Here is a 17,248-nt window from a genome sequence, read left to right as displayed (position 1 = left end):
ATAAATTATCTTCTCCACGTTGGCCATTTTAAAGCAGTCTGGCACCAATCGCCTGGGTGTAAAAATCATTGACTGCGTTTCATACATACATATTTCTAAGGCTTGCGCTTTGGGAACCATACATTTGTCGTTTAACGGAATTTGCAATCCATTGGATGAACTCTATGGTAAGGGTGGACTCTGCGTCTCTGCAGAAGTGCTGCTTTTTTGCACAAAGTTTAAATTCGCTTTCATTCTTACATGTTTTTGTTTATAGATTGAGTCATAGTGTGTGCTTGTAGTTGGTTTTGTGGGTAATTTTCCCTTGTTTTTTCAGTAGCATCGAAAATAAAGTAGCCTACGTACTACCAACAGCAGTACAGCCTACAGGCACAGTCAGCACTGCATGTGTGCTGCACTGAGTACCACTACTACACTAGCATGACCAGTGCCAGTGCCACTTTAAGGTCATGCTATTTGGCGTCGACAACTGCTGTTTACAAAGCGTCAACAAGTTATTCAAGCATATTTATGCAAAATAATTAAACATTATAATATGTATAATATTAACTGGTCATCTCCATGTCATATTCACTAGGGCCTATGTAAAAATGATATTTGAGTGTGGAAATTTGAGCAACAAAGTCAGTTTTGCTCGTCTGCTTGTACTACTAAACCGGCTGCCATCTTGTTTTCTCATGGACGGCAGAGAAAAGACATGAAAGAAAAATGGCAGCCCCTATACATCACGAAAAATTTTCATTTTCCTGTGTGAATCTGGATTAAAATACCCTGTTTTTCTTACACAGTAGAACATGTTAGAGTCTGTAAAATATGATAAACCACTTTGAAACCATTAGAGGATACTTTTAAGTTATTGACGCTTTGTTGACGCTACCTATGTGTGTTGATGCTAAATAGCACGACCCCCCACGACGATGATAGAAAGGCATCGTGGGAAGGAAAGAGATTTAGTGTTCAGTGCCTTTCTACCATTGTGCAAAATCACCCATGCAGTATTTGCAATAAGGTTTATGACGTTCTGAATGATGGTAGGCCAAGGCCTAAACCATAAACGCCCATGACACGTCACAGTCAGCTGCCATACAGTGGTCATTGTAGGCCCCTTGGAAAAAACCTCTGGATTTCTGAATGTTGAATATTCTTCAGTTGTGTATATTTGCCAGTACCGTACTGGTGTGCATATGCAGTTAAACCCTGGAACTATGGGGCTTGTTGTTCCATCTCTTTGATCCCTGTCGAAAGCAGCAGTTTTGTGCTATAGACCACATTGCTTGGAGAGGCAAAACGATGATCCCTACAGTTCTAGGCCTAGGGGTTTCTGCATTATGCAGTGGAGACTTAAGACATTTTTACTGTGAAATATTTATGCTTATGCTCTATATTGCCATTACCGGTATATTTTCCCTGTTATATTTACCATTATATGTTACAGTTATGTTTATGTGTTTCCATAATGAGAGTGCCCATATTTCCTTCCACAGATGTCTCGGTTACCACTATGTCTACTGCTCTGCATGGCTACAGCCCACCTGAGGCTCAGCCATGCATTCTATGTACCCGGCGTCGCTCCTGTGGAGTTCAGCGAAAGAGAAGAAGTGGAGATCAAGGTACGTCCACTGCCTTGTCGTAGGCCATCTATCTGTTAGGCCTGTGGATTGCCCCAATTGCGTATTGTCATCAATGATATAAAGTCGTAGCCGTTGCAAAACTGTTCCACAGTCCTGAGTCATGGCATTCCTGAGTCGTGGCATTGGATATGTGCAGTCTAGGAAAAGTTCAAATAACTATACCACTTTTCAACTACGGGCCAATGTTGTTATTATTAACCATTTTCTCTGGTAATGACACCAAGGATTCCTCAAATGCACTGTAGTCACTGTTTTCTCAGAAGCCTGAAGAAACCTGTAGAGAAGAGACAATAGGAAGCATTTAACAGTTTAAGTGGTGGGAGGAAACCCTAGGGAAATATTGTGGGTAAAACCCACGGAATCAGGTAGGGACTGAAAACTCAATCCACATGTGGACCGGGGCGGGATGCGAACACGGAATACAGAAGTGAAAGGCGAGGAACAAACCACTAGACGCCAGCCTAACTCCCCAAATTTTGCAAGGTACCTGGGATTTATTTTGTGCACAGGGCCTCATGGGAAACCAACTGGTGGTGGACACAAGGCCCGTTTCACATGTGTGTGAATAGATGTCACAGGCATACAGCTTCCTCTGATAAGCTTAATTTGCTTGTTTTTTATTACTTCCTTTGTATGCCAATACAAATTTGAAGACATCATGCCCTGTCTAGTGCATCTACTTGTATGACTTCGCACTAGTCCAGTTACTAAGTGCAGTAAGCAAAATCCTGCTTTCTTTATGGTAGAAAGTAAAGATACCTCAAGCTCTGTATAAAATTTGCAGGCAGCTGAACTGTGCTGTCTAGAGTCAAAAGTTGTCCTAAGTACAAGGTATCAACAATGCCGAGGAGACACCATTCCTGCCAGGCCATAGCACATGTCTTAAAGTGAGCGTGTTGGTGCACTTGGGCGAGTCACGATACTCTGTTGGTCAGAGAGGAATGCAACGAGGACGTTACCACCTGCATGCGGACAGGATGGCCTCACATTAATGGCTTCTAATTCTTTTCGCTGTATTTGTTTACATATACATTAAGTCGTCTCTCTTTCCACATCAGGGAGTGAAGCTAACGTCAACCAAAACACAGCTTCCTTACGAGTACTACACGATAGGCATCTGTCCGCCCTCACTGGACAAAATCATTTACAAATCAGAGAACCTTGGCGAGGTTTTGCGTGGGGATCGTATCGTCAATACGTTGTACAAGGTAAATAGATTTCTTACGTCAGTTGTGACCACCGTTGTGCTAAAATACACAAAATATCACACTCCTGTTTTGCTGTTTATTAATGTTAATTTTTAAAGAAGTAGTCCAACAAACTTTGTGTAAATGTTGGGCGTGATCTGCAGGATCAGCCGAACGTTGTGCAACTGGTCAATCTTATTCCAGACTTTGTCAATGTTTCTGCCATCAGCCAATCACCTTTTCCCCTCTAATCGGTGATTGCGGAAGGCTGTTTCAGAAAAGGGAAGCCAATTCAGAGATTTCGCACAGTATTCGCCAATCGTGCTGAGTGATAGGGTGGCGGTGCATATCAGCTGACCACGGCCAGCAAAGACATTTGCGCACTGTGAAAGGCTTTCTCGTGCTGTGCAAAGTTTCTACAGTTCATATTAAAAATGGGCTGCATCTACATCTTGTGTATTACTTGTCAAAACAAGTCCCAGAGGTCTGTTCACGCATGGCTAACTGCTACAAGAAAATGGTTATGACCTTTTGTGCTTTGGGTCAGAAATTAGGAAATGCGGTATTGCTACAAAGGGACAGTACCATGACAGTTTGAACACAATAATTTGTAATGCATGCTGATGTGTTGCAAAGATGTGAACCCTAACCCTACATAATACTACAAATTATTACTTGTAGTAAAATGTAGTACTCAGCACTGTCGCTTGTCAGAGGACATGACTTTATTGTTCTGTGAAGCCATAAGATACAACAGAAAAGACAATGTACCATACAGTGCTGTGGCACTATGAATCCATGGCTTTATTGTTCTCTGTACAAGTAACAATGGAAGTAACCTAGCCAGAAGTAGTAATCTGTAGCGCTAGGTCCTTCAGGCTCAGGCTATTACTTAGTATTTTGTGGTACTGTGTAGTGTAAGCCAAACAATATGCTTGGCAGTTAGGGTTAATATTCCTTGAGAGAACAAGCATGTCAATCAGTTGTTATTGGAGGCTTGCGTTGTCAGGATTCGGCTAAGATAACTTTTTGGTTGTCTCCAAGGTGCCGATGAAGCAAAACAAGCCATGTCATGTATTATGTAATGTCAAATATACCAAAGACCAAGCCAAGATGGTTGCTGATCGCATCAAAGAGGACTACAGTGTTCACTTGTAAGTAGAGCAAAGAAATTATCCAAACCCTAACTCCTACAGTTTTAGCTAAGAACCTTCCTAAATCCTTCAAAATCCTTCCCTCTGTAGGAAACCAATGGAACATTCCTCATACTGTCAAGAAACTCCTTACACCAGTTAAACTAACATTGACAGGCTTCTATCTTCTTAATCCTACAAAAGCCTTAGAAAACCTCCACTGCCTTTCTCAAACTTACAAAATCCTCAAAGACCTCCAGATGGATTTCAAAAGATATAGGAAGGTAGGGTCAGTTTTCTAACCTCAGCAGTTAAAGAATTTGAAGGGCAAAAATGGCACTGTTGGAATGTGAACTAATAGCATGAGAGGGTTACTTCCCTACAATCAATTTAAGTTTTGCAATGATACGACCCATCTTCTATTAAAAAAACCGGTTTTCTCAAGTTTTGCCGCATTAATGTCAAGTGTTGGGAACCGCATCGTGGTTACCCAAGGAACCTAACAGAGACCACATTTGAAGTACGTTGAAGCAATGCAGAGTGTCCAAATGCTTGCGCCGAGTTTACAACTGAAGAGAACTGTGAGCCATTTTGAGGAGGTATTTATACTGTAAGGAGGGTTACTCTGAAAGGTGTCAAAAAGTCTGCACTTTAACCTCATGGGCAAGAACATTTAAACGCTTTTTGAAATCTTTGACTATGGTAAAGATCATCAGGCTTGATACTACAAAAACCCCTTTACATCTACTGCAGAATTGCAGATAATTTGCCGGCTGCGACCGAAGTAAGAGCCAAGACGGAGGAAGAGCCGGCGCAGTATGCACACGGCTACAAGCTGGGCTACATGGTGGACAAAGTGGTAAGCCCAGTCTCGACATTCTCCTTGCATACTGATCACAGTTTGATGTATGAAAAACTTTTCCAAGCCCTAGTGTGCTTGAATGGTAAAGATTAAATGTTGGAGACCTAGTTTGCCTACTATTTGTACAGGGTGCCAAATTTTCCAAACTTCTTCGCTTCACCGTAGTTTGGTGTCGGATTTTGCCACATTGCCCCATTAGGTGCTAAGTGTCTGAATAAGTTTGGGGTCTACCCCTTATGCAACATTGATCAGTGTATTGATTGCTTACAGGTGGCCTTGTTTCTTTCAGCCGTAGCCTTGAATAACACGAATCTGTGGGAAGTTGATGCAGCCGCTAGCTAGTAGCTTAGCATAGACCTAATGTGTTATACCTAGCAGCCACAGCATTTAGCCCGAGCCTCTCAAAGCCAGCATGCAGTCCAGTCTGCCACATGGGACCATCTGATACATGATAAAATTTGCCCCAAAGCAGACATTAGCATATTCTATTGATCTGTGGCAACAGGTGTTTTTCTCATCTTGCAGGACACAGCTGGGTTGTCTGCCGGTCCACATTGGTCAATACTGAATGCTCATGTTCATGCCTCATGTGCACCATGGATAAAAATTAATTGGCGTGCAGAGAGAAAAAAAAGTCCATCAAAAGATAAATCGAAACATCATTGATGCGAGAAATGATTAATTAATCAAAATGATTGATTAATCATAAGCCTGCTGGCCCTGTGCTTAGAACCAATTTTACATTCTCTTAAATTTTCCAGGGGAGTGGGGCCCATATTGTGTGGAGTGAACCATTTTCACTTCTGCAAACTCTTTCTAGTTGGATTTGGTTACCAATTATCATATTATAATACGGAACGACGTCTTTATATTTGCAGCCGTACATCAATAACCATCTGATCATGAACATGAAATACCACACGGTGCCGGGTGAGAACGGAGAGAGGTGGGTTGTGTTATGTGGGTTTAAGAAAAGTGTGAATGGATGTTGGAAAATCCGCAGAGAGAAACAATTTATTTTCTCCCTGCATTCGCAGATATCAGCAAAAAAGATTTGGAATATATCGGCTAGCCTCAAACATTTTTTGGAATTGAAGAGTTTCTGCTGATTTTAGTCACATGACTGGTGGCTATCAGACCTATAGAGTCTCCTAAATAGTTCGAATCCTTTGGCCAGGGAACCAGCCTATTCCCAAAGGGCATCCAACCACTCTCAAAGCAAGGAGACTGAGCTCTGCCTCCCCAATCGTACAACATCCTTGAAAGAAAGAGAATCTTGGACTGTTAGAGCCAATGCCAACTGGTACATTCCATTCTCATTGACAAATTTCAATTGTGGCATTTCTTGATCCATCTCAGCGACAGCTACAGAGTCATCAGCTTTGACGTGGCTGTCCGGAGCGTAGAGAACGGTCAGATTACCCAAGGCAAGGACGACATCTGCGTCTTCAAGGAGAAGAAAGATGGCGAGACCGTCCCTGTCCAACCCTTCGTCGGTGACAGTAAGTTTAGGTTTTGTGTCGCTGTATTTTATAAAGGAATCAGACATGCAGCTTAGGGGAAAGCTCTTGTAACCTTGAATTGCAGGGTTTTGGGTTCGAACCTGGCAATGGGGTGCATGTTGTGACCTTGGGCAAGGAACTTTACCCCAACACGCCTCTCTCCGCCCAGGAGTATAAATGTATACTTCTGAGGGCAGATGTGGTAACTGTGGTTGATTACTCCTTGTAGCAACCGAAATGGTCACACTGAGAGGGGACCAAGGGGGGAAGACCCCCTCCCCGGGGGTGGTAGGTGTGCACCGTATCCAAGGGATCATTGCCTGTTGAGGTACAGTTTTCAAAATTTCCCTTTGCAGAGGAAACAGAGATAACATTCTCCTACGAGGTGAACTGGCAGGAAAGCAACATCAAATGGGCATCACGCTGGGACACCTACCTCAACATGACCGATGTACAGATCCACTGGTTCTCCATTATCAACTCCCTGGTCGTGGTGTTCTTCCTCGCAGGTGAGGCAGCGTGCCGATCCCCACCCTGGTTTCCCTTGGCTTTCCCTGTACCCTACCAAGTCCCCCGCTGTGCAGGAAACCAATGGCACATTATTTACCCCATTAACTTTTAAACAGGCATCATTCCGTACGTAAAATAACAGTGGCTTGGCTCTACCATCCTCAATCCTTCTGAGTTCTCCTAAATTGTCATGGTGGATTTTGAGGGATCTTGAAGGTTAGAGTTGGTACAACAGTTGGTAGAGCTTAGTTTGTGAAGCACCTGTTCTTGAGGTCCTGAGTTGGAATTCTACCCTTGCCAGTTATTGTTTTTCCCCTCCAAAAATAATTGCCTTGTTGGTCACAGGTTTCATTTATCAAGACAGAACCTCATCGAAGATCTTCTCGTTTGTTGAATAGTTTTCAAGGTTCGGGCGGTCGTTTTTACGCAAAACAGTCGTTCCTAGAATTTTTTTTTTTTTTTCGTTCTGCTAAAAAGGTATATTGACCATGATCATGATCCGAACTCTGAGAAGAGACATCGCACGCTACAACAAGGATGAAGATGTGGTGAGATTGTGTACTTTTCGTATCACATAAATGACTCATAAAAATGGGTTGTAAGAGGTTATTGGCAAGTTAAACTGAGACTTCTAAGGTACTTATGTCAGGAATGTTACTAAATCATAATTATTTTCAGAGCAGCAATCCAGAGATATAGATACTTTCCACTTGAACTTTTTAATGAGCAGCGAGTCTGGTACCCAGAAGTTTTCATGGTCATGTGAAATCTTGAGAAAATCCAGGGGGAAAAGTTGTCCTGGAAAGTTTCGATAACATCCTGGAAAATATGGGGTGTCGTGGAATCCTGTTGTCAAGTAAAAAGTCGTGACGAAGTCAGTAATCAAGATCATGCTAGGGTTAATGTATCTGATAGGCTGCTTTTAGTCCTGGAAAAGTCATGGAATTTGCTTTTCCAATTTCTGTTGGAACCTGGCGCTCAGCTGAAGCTCAGTTCTGAAGCGTTTGATTGGCATTTATTATATTTCACTTGGTGCATAACCCTAATGGTCTCATGCAGTTTCAGGAGAAGTTTATTACTTAGCGTAAATGTTGAGTGCTCGCTAAAGATTGGCTTCTTTCATCTCTAACCGCATCGCAGGAAGACACAATGGAAGAAACCGGTTGGAAACTGGTTCACGGCGACGTCTTCAGACCGCCCAAGGCAAAGCAGCTCCTCGCTGCTCTGGCGGGGACCGGTGTTCAGATCTTCGTCATGTCTGTCATCACCATCAGTAAGCTGCAACCGAATGACATGGCTAGGACTCCAAATAATGCACGTCTGTGGGAAAAGCAGCAAGCTGCTAGCTGGCCACTTCCAGAGATGTGTGCATTATTTGCTGCCGTAGCCCAATTACGGAGAGGCAGTCTAAAAATACTTACATCAGGGCGTTGTTCCAGATGACAGCGTTTGTTCTCATTCTTTGACTTCGTTTTGAGCTCAACAGTTATTTTCAAGACTTTCATTGTTGGCACGTACCAACATATGCTGTGATTGGACAATGGGGTGATCCGTCCTCTACAAGGCATCCAGGAATGAGTAGTTTGAAATCGCCATGCTCAGATTTGAGGAGCAGCCCTTTTAATAGTTTTTCTTTCCTTCAAACCCTGCCCGTTGGTCGATTAGTGATGGCAGCGTGTGTAACCTTAATCACTCAGAGTGTGACATTGTTTTGTCTCGACAGGTTTTGCTATGTTTGGGATGTTGTCGCCTAGCAACCGAGGAGCCCTCCTTAGCGCTGCACTTTTCCTCTTTGTCTTTATGGGGTAAGACCAAACCTGCGGTATTTAGGTCAAACAGTTTTTTCAATCACTGATCTTGCTCTTTTCCAAAAGTAGATTCCACATTTCTAAATTTTAACATGTTGACTACCAACTAGGAGTGTATTCGTAGTCACAGGTGTAGATGTAATTACGCGTGCCAGTCAACGTGTTAAGAGGTTGATCTGTTCAAGTTTTGCTGCATTTTTGCTGTTTGTTCCAAAAAAAAACATGTTCAGGATTTACTCTGTTGACTCTCGAGAGAACCCATGCCTTGTTAGCAACCGAAAGCCCTGAAAAATGACAGAGGTTCATTGCTGATTTTGTTTTGTAGATCTTGTACTCTCACCCCTGTTAAGGCAAGTGCAAAGTTAAAGTTACACTTGTCCAAACTGGAACTGTTTTGCTTTTTGTCACCTGCAGGGTTTTTGCAGGGTTTTTCTCTGGTCGTCTCTACAAGACGATGAAAGGGACCCAATGGATGCAGTCGGCCCTCATGGTGAGTTTTTCTTGTCGTTCTGTTACTATTCATGAATAGTGGCCCCCGCTAATGGCAGCAACATTGTGATGACCAGTGTATGGATCTACTGGTCTGTGACAGTCATTCTGTATAGAACTTAACCACAGTGCTTTCCACCATTAAAGGGGGCCATTGAAAATGCGCAGTTTAATGTCTATGCAGTCTGCAGGGCCAATTTCATAGCACTGCTTAAGCGAAAAATTTGTTTAAGTGTGAAAAAGCCTTGCTTGACAAATCAGGTTACCAGCCAGAACTTCTTGTGATGTATATTGTTTTGGAATGGTATTTACCTGTCTTTTGGTTAGCATGACAATCACACAGAGTTGGAGCTGGTAACCTTTGTTTATTAAGCAAGGTTTTTTTTTGTGCTTAAGCAAATTTTGTGCTTAAGCAGCAAATTGGCCCCAGTCTGGATCATCGTCAGTCCTCGCAAGTTTTCCTTTTTAAGCTGGGACTACGCTAGAGTACTTTTTGTTGTGTGTCACTCTCCATGCATTTTACCAAATCCTCAACTGTGTATGGAATTGCATGTAGAGAGAGTTGCGACATCTTCAGAATTGAAGCCATTTTGGGTCCATAGTCTACCACAAAAGTATATGCTCCATTGGCATATTGGACATGCTTTTGTTCAAATAACAGTCAGTTGTCCAACTCTGATCAGTCTTTCACAATCCCCACACACAACAGCCAACAATTTTTGGACACAAAATGGTGTCATGTCACAACTGTTTCTATATACAGGTCTCCTATTTAGGACATATTAGAAAATTGGTTGTGCTTTCAAGGGGCATTCAATGCCACTTATAAAATACTACTGGCTGGGCTCCACCTTCTTCAGTCCTACAAAATCCTCCAAAACCTCAACTGTGTATCGAATTGCATGTAGAGAAGTGGACTCTAAACGATCTAGGAAGATTGGTTAAGAGTTTTACAGGGACAGGTTTTGATCTGCCGTCGCCTTCCTTCTCCAGACGGGCCTGCTCTACCCAGGAATCATGTTTAGCTGCATGTTCCTGCTGAACTTCTTCATCTGGGGCAAGCATTCGTCCGGTGCGGTGCCGTTCAGCACCATGATAGCCCTAGTGTGCATGTGGAACGGGATCTCGGTGCCGCTGGTCATTTTGGGCCACTACTTTGGCTACCGAAAGCAGGTAAGATGAGTAGCCACCGAATTCCTTGAAGAAGTTGGCCAGTTAGTCCCTTGGTGATATTACTCTTGATGGTTGATATGTTTCAGTAAATATTCATTGGGCTTAAGAACTACACCTAGAGTCGTAAGATTTTAAAGTCATTTGCACAATGTCCAGACTCAACAAAAACTTGCAGAAATTGGTTGCTGGATCTCGTTCAGATTTTTGTGAACAAAATTCAGTAAACTACATTTGCAAATATTGATCAGCTGCGTACTTTGGTGTTTGAGTCTCAAATCCCGTGGTGTTGCTGTTGATGAAAGGCCTTTTCTGATTTGTTGATAGCCATACTCCCATCCTGTGAGGACCAATCAGATCCCTCGTCAAGTTCCAGAGCAAGTCTGGTACCTCAACCCATTGCTAAGGTATGGCCTGCCTTAGTTTATTTAGATACTTTAATATTTTCTACAGTTGATATTACCGTACCATACCACAAAGTTTTGAGTTAAAATTCCCAATAAAAAATTGTCGTGAGTTGTGAAAAGTCAGGAATCATACAAATTGTAAATAATGTGTCTTAATACAGATTTCTCAATGAAAATTTTGCTGCTCAAATATACCATTTGTATTATAAACTGAGAATAGGCAACTCTGTTTTAAATAAACATTGAGCCAACCTTTTTCACACAAGGTCGGCTTGTTATTACAATTTGATTTGTTTGATTTTTTTGTGCTTTGAAGCAATTCATTCGTTGATTTTTCTCCTCACTGTATTCAATGTAATAATACAGTGACTAACCAACTGATCTGATCTGATCTTTTATTATCAAATCAATCAATTGTGGCACCCTGATGGCTGGCATCCTTCTGTTTATTCACTGTCTTCATCGTGCTCTTTATCAGTAAATTCAAATCCAATCAGTTATTTGCAGCACTGTGGTGGTTGGCATCCTTCCGTTTGGTTTTATCATCATACAGCGTTTTATCGATCAAATCAAATCATTTAAATCTTAATCAATTGTAGCACTCTGATGGCTGGCATCCTTCCATTTGGTGCTGTCTTCATTGAGCTCTTCTTCATTCTCACGGTAAGTCACTCCAGGAATGCTCAACCCATTACATTTTCTCTTGTACCTTTGCATGGCATGTTTTTATGCTGTCCTCTCAGGAGGTTTTTACTGATCTCTTGGGGTCGTTTTGACACCAATTTTATGAAAATTTGACATAGCGTTCTCGACAAATGTCTATTTTTCCCAAGACGGGTAAGCCCAGAATCGTTGAACTTTAGAGTGGAATTTTAACCCTCCTATGCTGAAGTCACTCTTTGGGTCAGTTGGTAAGCTGCACAAAGAAGCACAGCTGTGTGGTGTTGTGCACTGCACCAACAGTCCCTCACAGGAATATCAGATTGCACTTTTGTGTTATCAAACAACTGTGCTTCACTGTTTCATGTGCACAATTGTGCAGTAAACCAAATGCAGTGAGGAGGACTGCACAAAAGAGCCTGTGTCATCTTCTGCTGGCCACCAACTTTATGCACTTTGAAGCTGTGCATATTTGTGCTCCATAAAGAAAACAGAAGCACAAGAGTGACTCTGGGCATTCATGCATATTTGTGCTGTAAAACCATAAGAGGCTTAAATAACCATTACAATGAAAGTCTTTGTTGGGTGGAATTGAAACTTCACAAATGTGTTCATAATGTCTTTTGCGTGCATGTCAGATTTCAAAAAGATTGGTCAGCCGAGATCCGAAAGGGACAGAATGTTGCCTCAAACGTGTTTTTCTCTGATACAATTTTTCTTTTGCTCAATCCAGGATTGCATTTCAAGCTTTGCTCTGTTAAATAAATCCTTTTCAACTTGTCCCTATTTCTGGCAGGCAATTTGGGAGAACCAGTTCTACTATCTGTTTGGGTTCTTGTTTGTCGTGTTTGTCATCCTTATCATCTCCTGCGCCCAGATCTCCATAGTGATGGTCTACTTTCAGCTCTGTGGCGAGGTAAGCAGGTCCGAAAAACAAGCTGAGAATGTGAGCTCTTGGTTGTGGCAGAAAATGGCAAAGCTGTACCAAGGTCACTGGAAATGTTTTTAGTTGTATAAGTCAACAATTAGTGAAATTCTAGAATGCAGGTAAACCGACCTTCTCTGCTGATCTTTAGTTACAAAATCTCAAGACTTAGAATGTGTTATTTTTGTTTTTTAATAGAGATGCAGAGAATGCAACAATTTCATGAAATGTGAGAACAAAATGTTCTAGACAATTTCTACATTGGTAACACATGGAGGATTGACAAATCTTAAGGTGTGTCTTTGTCTTGAGGTTTTTACTGTACTATATCAGCAGAACAGCATGTATGGTGAAGCGTCCTCAGATGTAGATGGCATTTCAGTCTCTCCAGGTTTCAGTATATATGTTCCCAAATGGTGGATTTAATCGCTCGCATTTTTATATGTTGTAAGTGGGAGAGTCACTTAGCCCTAACCCCCTAGGCCCTTTTGCTAGGAACCCTCCCCAATCCTCCAATTTCGGGGATGAAAAAATTGGATTCTCCCTCAATCCTCCAAAATTTCTTGAAATGTTACCTGCCTCAATCTTTCAAAATTCTCCAGCAATTCCTGTCATTATGTTGAGGCTGTGTGAATGGCATCCTTGAGCAGTGCGGTTGAATAAAAAGAAATATCGGGCTGAATTTATGCATGACTAAGCAAAAACAACACAAGGTCTAACTCACAACCTACATGCATGGCATCCTTCGCAATCAGCCATGCACTTTTGCCTTTTACCCTCAATCCTCCAAAACCGCCTGAAGGAGTTTGAGGAGAGGATTGAGGAGGGTCAGGGTTAATCCTAGCCCTGAAAAGTGACATTGTTTTTCTCATTGTTACAAACTTCTTTGCTGGATGGTTTTGTAAAAAATTTGGGGACAGAATCATTCAAATCGAATCGTGTGTGTGTGTGTGGTTTTTTTTTTCAGGATTATCACTGGTGGTGGCGATCATTCCTCGTGTCCGGGGGGTCAGCATTCTATGTATTTATGTACTCTGTTTTCTACTTTGTAACCAAGGTAAATTCTCCCATTTTTTAATAAGCTTCTGAAATGGAATGAAAGGGTAGATATTTGGGCAGCCTGAAGAGGTAAAGTGAGATTTTTGCAAAGGTTTTGCAGGGCGCTAAATTCCTTATATTGTTTGCTGATTTTGCATATGGTCTGTTGTCATAGCAGATATCAGTCCAAAGAAATGTGGTGAAAAATCCTGCGTTCATATTTTGCAAAGGACATATTCTGTCCTTGAAAAAGGGTTTAGGTTCTCCGTGGAATAATCTAGATGTCAGGTGGTTATTAAAAAAAAGATGAAATATCGGGCGGGGCTTGGTCCAAATCTTGAACACTCCTAATCCAACATTCCATAGCTGGAGGCACTTAAGTACTTAAAGAACACTGCCTATTTGGTGCTGAAATAGTGAAAAATCGGTTCAACCACTGTGTTTCAAGGACAACTGTGTTCCATGACCACAGTTGTTCCATGACCACTTGTTCTATGACCACAGTTGTTCCATGACCACTTGTTCTATGACCACTGTTGTTCCGTGACCACTGTTGTTCCATGACCACTGTTGTTCCATGACCACTGTTGATCCATGACCACTGTTGTTCTATGACCACTGTCATTTCATGTCCACTGTTGTTCCATGACCACTGTTGTTCCATGACCACTGTTGTTCCATGACCACTGTTGATCCATGACCACTGTTGTTCTATGACCACTGTCATTTCATGTCCACTGTTGTTCCATGACCACTGTCGTTTCATGTCCACTGTTGTTCCATGACCACTGTTGTTCCATGACCACTGTTGTTCCATGACCACTGTGTTCCATGACCACTGTTGTTCCATGACCACTGTTGTTTCATGTCCACTGTTGTTCCATGATCAATGTTGTTCCATGACCACTGTTGTTCCATGACCACTGTGTTCCATGACCACTGTTGTTCCATGACTACTGTCGTTCCATGACCACTGTTGTTCCATGACTACTGTCGTTCCATGACCACTGTTGTTCCATGACCACTGTCGTTTCATGTCCACTGTTGTTCCATGACCACTGTTGTTCCATGACCACTGTTGTTCCATGACCATTGTTTTTCAAGGACCACTGTTTTTCCATGTCCACTGTTGTTCTATGACTACTGGTTTTCACGGACCACTGTTTTTCAAGGACCACTGAGTTTCTGTCTTTCTTTTTTCCTTCTCTCCTCCTAGTTGGATATTACCCAGTTCGTTCCCGCCCTCCTGTATTTTGGCTACACCTTCATGATGGTCCTAACCTTTTGGATCATCACTGGGACGATGGGCTTCTATGCCGCCTACTGGTTCATCGTTAAAATATACGGCGCTGTCAAGATTGATTGACGCGACAAGAACGGTAACATGGTCAAACGTGGTATTGCGGCCACCAGGCTACCCGTCATAAGATAGATATTTCTTTTTTGGGAAAAAATGTGTTGGTATTGGATGTGGGTAGACTTTTTTTAACAGTTCCTCAACCGATTTGGCTGTCTCTACCATTTTATGTCCAGAGTTCAAATGATAAGTTTGTCGTTTTATTTTTTGGAATCGGAATTGAACTTTGTTTCAGAGACGAGGCCTATTTATTACCTCTGAACGTCTGTGCTCCATTCAGCAAAAATTTAATAACGTCTCCATGGACACGGATGCAGTTTTCCTTCAGTTTTAGGGAAAAGGAGAAACATGGCCTGAAGTTGTCATGTGATTTTAGTCCGTAATTCTCGGTGTAAACCAATATAATTTGCCAAGAACAATTTTAGAGTCTGCAGCATTACAGCATTGGAAATATTAAATTTTGTACTAGGTTTTGGAAACAAAGATCCGGTTGAGTTCGTGCGTAAATTGGGACTTTTCCAGAATTTCCCCATCAATTATCAGCAGCTGAGCCCATTGCGAACACAAGGCTTAAACATCTGGGCCACCTCTGTATTGTAGCCACCTCGGTACAGGGGCACCTGTTGGCAACAATCCCTCATCTACATGTCTCTAGCTGTATGTGCTTTTTACTGTAGATTCCTTTTGCTTCGTGGTGCAAGGGGGTCTGTTTTTGGTAGGCTGCTTTTAAGAGAATAGTTTTGTACTTAAATAGAGGTGTAATTCCCAACCATTGCCAGCCAAAATAGTCAAATTTTGACATTAAAATCCACACAACACTGACAGTGGTGCTGTCCACAGCTTTTTCATTGCATATGTAATATGCCATTTGCCAGGTGGTATTTGCGTGTGGTATTCCTGCATAGAATTAGACACTGTGGTAAGTTCTTGGACGTTTTTTAAAGAGCTTAGTTCAATGACAAGATTCGTGTCTTCAAGAAGTCTCGTACCACTGGTTCTGATTTTGCTCTCTGCCCATTCTCCAAGACATCAGAAAAGATCAACTCCTTTTTAAGTAGACTTGTAATAGTCCTTCCTTGACCCTAAATTTGTTGCAGATAACTGTTTGGGGTTTCGCGTTAATCTACAACATAGTGTGGTCTTTTTGTGAGTTAAAAGTTCAGCCTCTTGGTCCAGCCCGAAGTTTTGACGATCAGAACTGTGGCCTTTGCCAGAGGGTTTTTGGTATCAAAGGTCAAATGTTAAATAGTGAAGCAAACCAATGGGAGTGACATGGTATATATTGAACAGAGGTTTGCATCAGTTTTGATGGCCTCTATTTTCCTTTTTTTTTTAACCCAATTTTTTTTTTATTCTTTGATTGTTAATCACTTTTATGAGTTGTAGAATTTTGTTTGTCAATAGTATGTGAGTGGGTGTAAAAATCTCTGTAAAGATCAAGTGTCACATTCACATGACTGTTTGGAATTATTCCGAAAGCCACATTTGTTTGTTTACATGCTTAATATCAAATACCAGCAAAAATGTGTAATTTTTCAGTGATACACGAGTTTCAACTAATTAAATGACAGGGTAATGTGATTTGTACTTTCAAAAGAATTCGAAATTCCTGAATGTAACAACTGTGGCTTCATTAAGAATTGTTTGTTTTTCGGACAAGAGGTTCCAAACAGTCAGGTGTACTTCTAAAAAATTAATTTTCTTTTGTTTAAAGACTATAAAAGTATCCGATTCGTAAGTGAATTCGTCACAAAGGAGGACGAGCCAAGGTTTGCCGGCTCCCATTGGACGATCACTGAAGTTGCACGTTAACTTCCGGTTCCATGGTTCCATGTAAACGGTGATCAGTGCATATGACTCTATGCACAGTGCATGTGCAGAGGGCGTGGTTTAAACTGAAGTGACGCCACACTTAAGAACTGGATTGGTTATATTAATAGTTTTTGGATATTTTTGAAACTAACTGAAAATTTATCAGCCATTCAGAATCTGTGGCTCAGATTTACTACTCATTGCAGAACCTTTCCATGATTCCGTCTCGGTACTTTTCAGGAAACATGCATATTTGTTTACAATACTATCGGACATGTTTATTGATGTACCAGTCAATTAACAAAATAGTGGTAGTTTAAAAAAAAGTCATGCTATAAATCTAAAAGATTACCAGAAGTTATTTCAAACATTAGAAAGTCATATATTGTTCTGAAATTTCAGATGTACCCTCGCCATTTCCCTTTTCAGCGGAAAGCTATATTACAAGTTCCGCTTTGAACGTCGGCATCGAGTTCATAGTCCCAGAGACCACGCGTGCTTTCAACAATGTGTTTTCACCCATTCCCAATATGCTGTTTGCTTGGATGTTGTTTATGGCATGTACGCGCATTTCAAAGTCACACATTTGCCTCATTTTGTTCGCACGAGGTGCAGCTGGTCATTCTTCTTGTAAATAAGATCTTCATGAGCATTTTTATTTCTGGTAGGTTTTGATTTGGTAAATCCTTTGCCGGCTGTAGTGTTCCGTATTAACCCATGTGTACAAGAAAATAAAAATCTATTCTGAAACACTGAG

General features: G+C 41.5%; 1 protein-coding gene across 2 annotated transcripts; it reads left to right on the top strand.

Moving 5' to 3' along the window:
- Positions 1-9: 9 nt before the first annotated feature.
- LOC147796233 (transmembrane 9 superfamily member 4-like) lies at positions 10-17,247 on the top strand. Of its 2 annotated transcripts, none has more exons than XM_087148435.1 (18): positions 10-167; positions 1,485-1,610; positions 2,690-2,839; positions 3,863-3,972; positions 4,705-4,810; positions 5,692-5,759; positions 6,173-6,315; positions 6,672-6,824; positions 7,303-7,373; positions 7,966-8,098; positions 8,549-8,630; positions 9,048-9,123; positions 10,116-10,295; positions 10,620-10,699; positions 11,299-11,362; positions 12,156-12,275; positions 13,252-13,342; positions 14,543-17,247. In XM_087148435.1, exons 1-18 carry the CDS (start codon positions 156-158, stop codon positions 14,686-14,688), a joined length of 1,911 nt encoding a protein of 636 aa, XP_087004561.1. In that variant the 5' UTR covers positions 10-155; the 3' UTR covers positions 14,689-17,247. The 2 variants fall into 2 exon arrangements, with proteins under 2 accessions (XP_087004561.1, XP_022089557.1); XM_022233865.2 differs by having other exon boundaries at positions 11-167; positions 13,252-13,341; positions 14,539-17,247.
- Position 17,248: the final 1 nt, after the last annotated feature.

This window comes from Acanthaster planci, linkage group LG18 (assembly GCF_054643075.1).
Source record: "Acanthaster planci isolate LZ-2023a linkage group LG18, COTS_SCS, whole genome shotgun sequence".
In the NCBI taxonomy this organism is placed as follows: domain Eukaryota; kingdom Metazoa; phylum Echinodermata; class Asteroidea; order Valvatida; family Acanthasteridae; genus Acanthaster; species Acanthaster planci.
This window is presented reverse-complemented; position numbering and strand designations above follow the sequence as displayed.

Excerpts from the sequence above, each read along its gene's own strand:
- LOC147796233 (XM_022233865.2), top strand. Across the intron at positions 2,840-3,862 it reads TCGTCAATACGTTGTACAAG|GTGCCGATGAAGCAAAACAA; the intron begins GTAAATAGATTT and ends GTTGTCTCCAAG. Across the intron at positions 8,631-9,047 it reads TTCCTCTTTGTCTTTATGGG|GGTTTTTGCAGGGTTTTTCT; the intron begins GTAAGACCAAAC and ends TGTCACCTGCAG.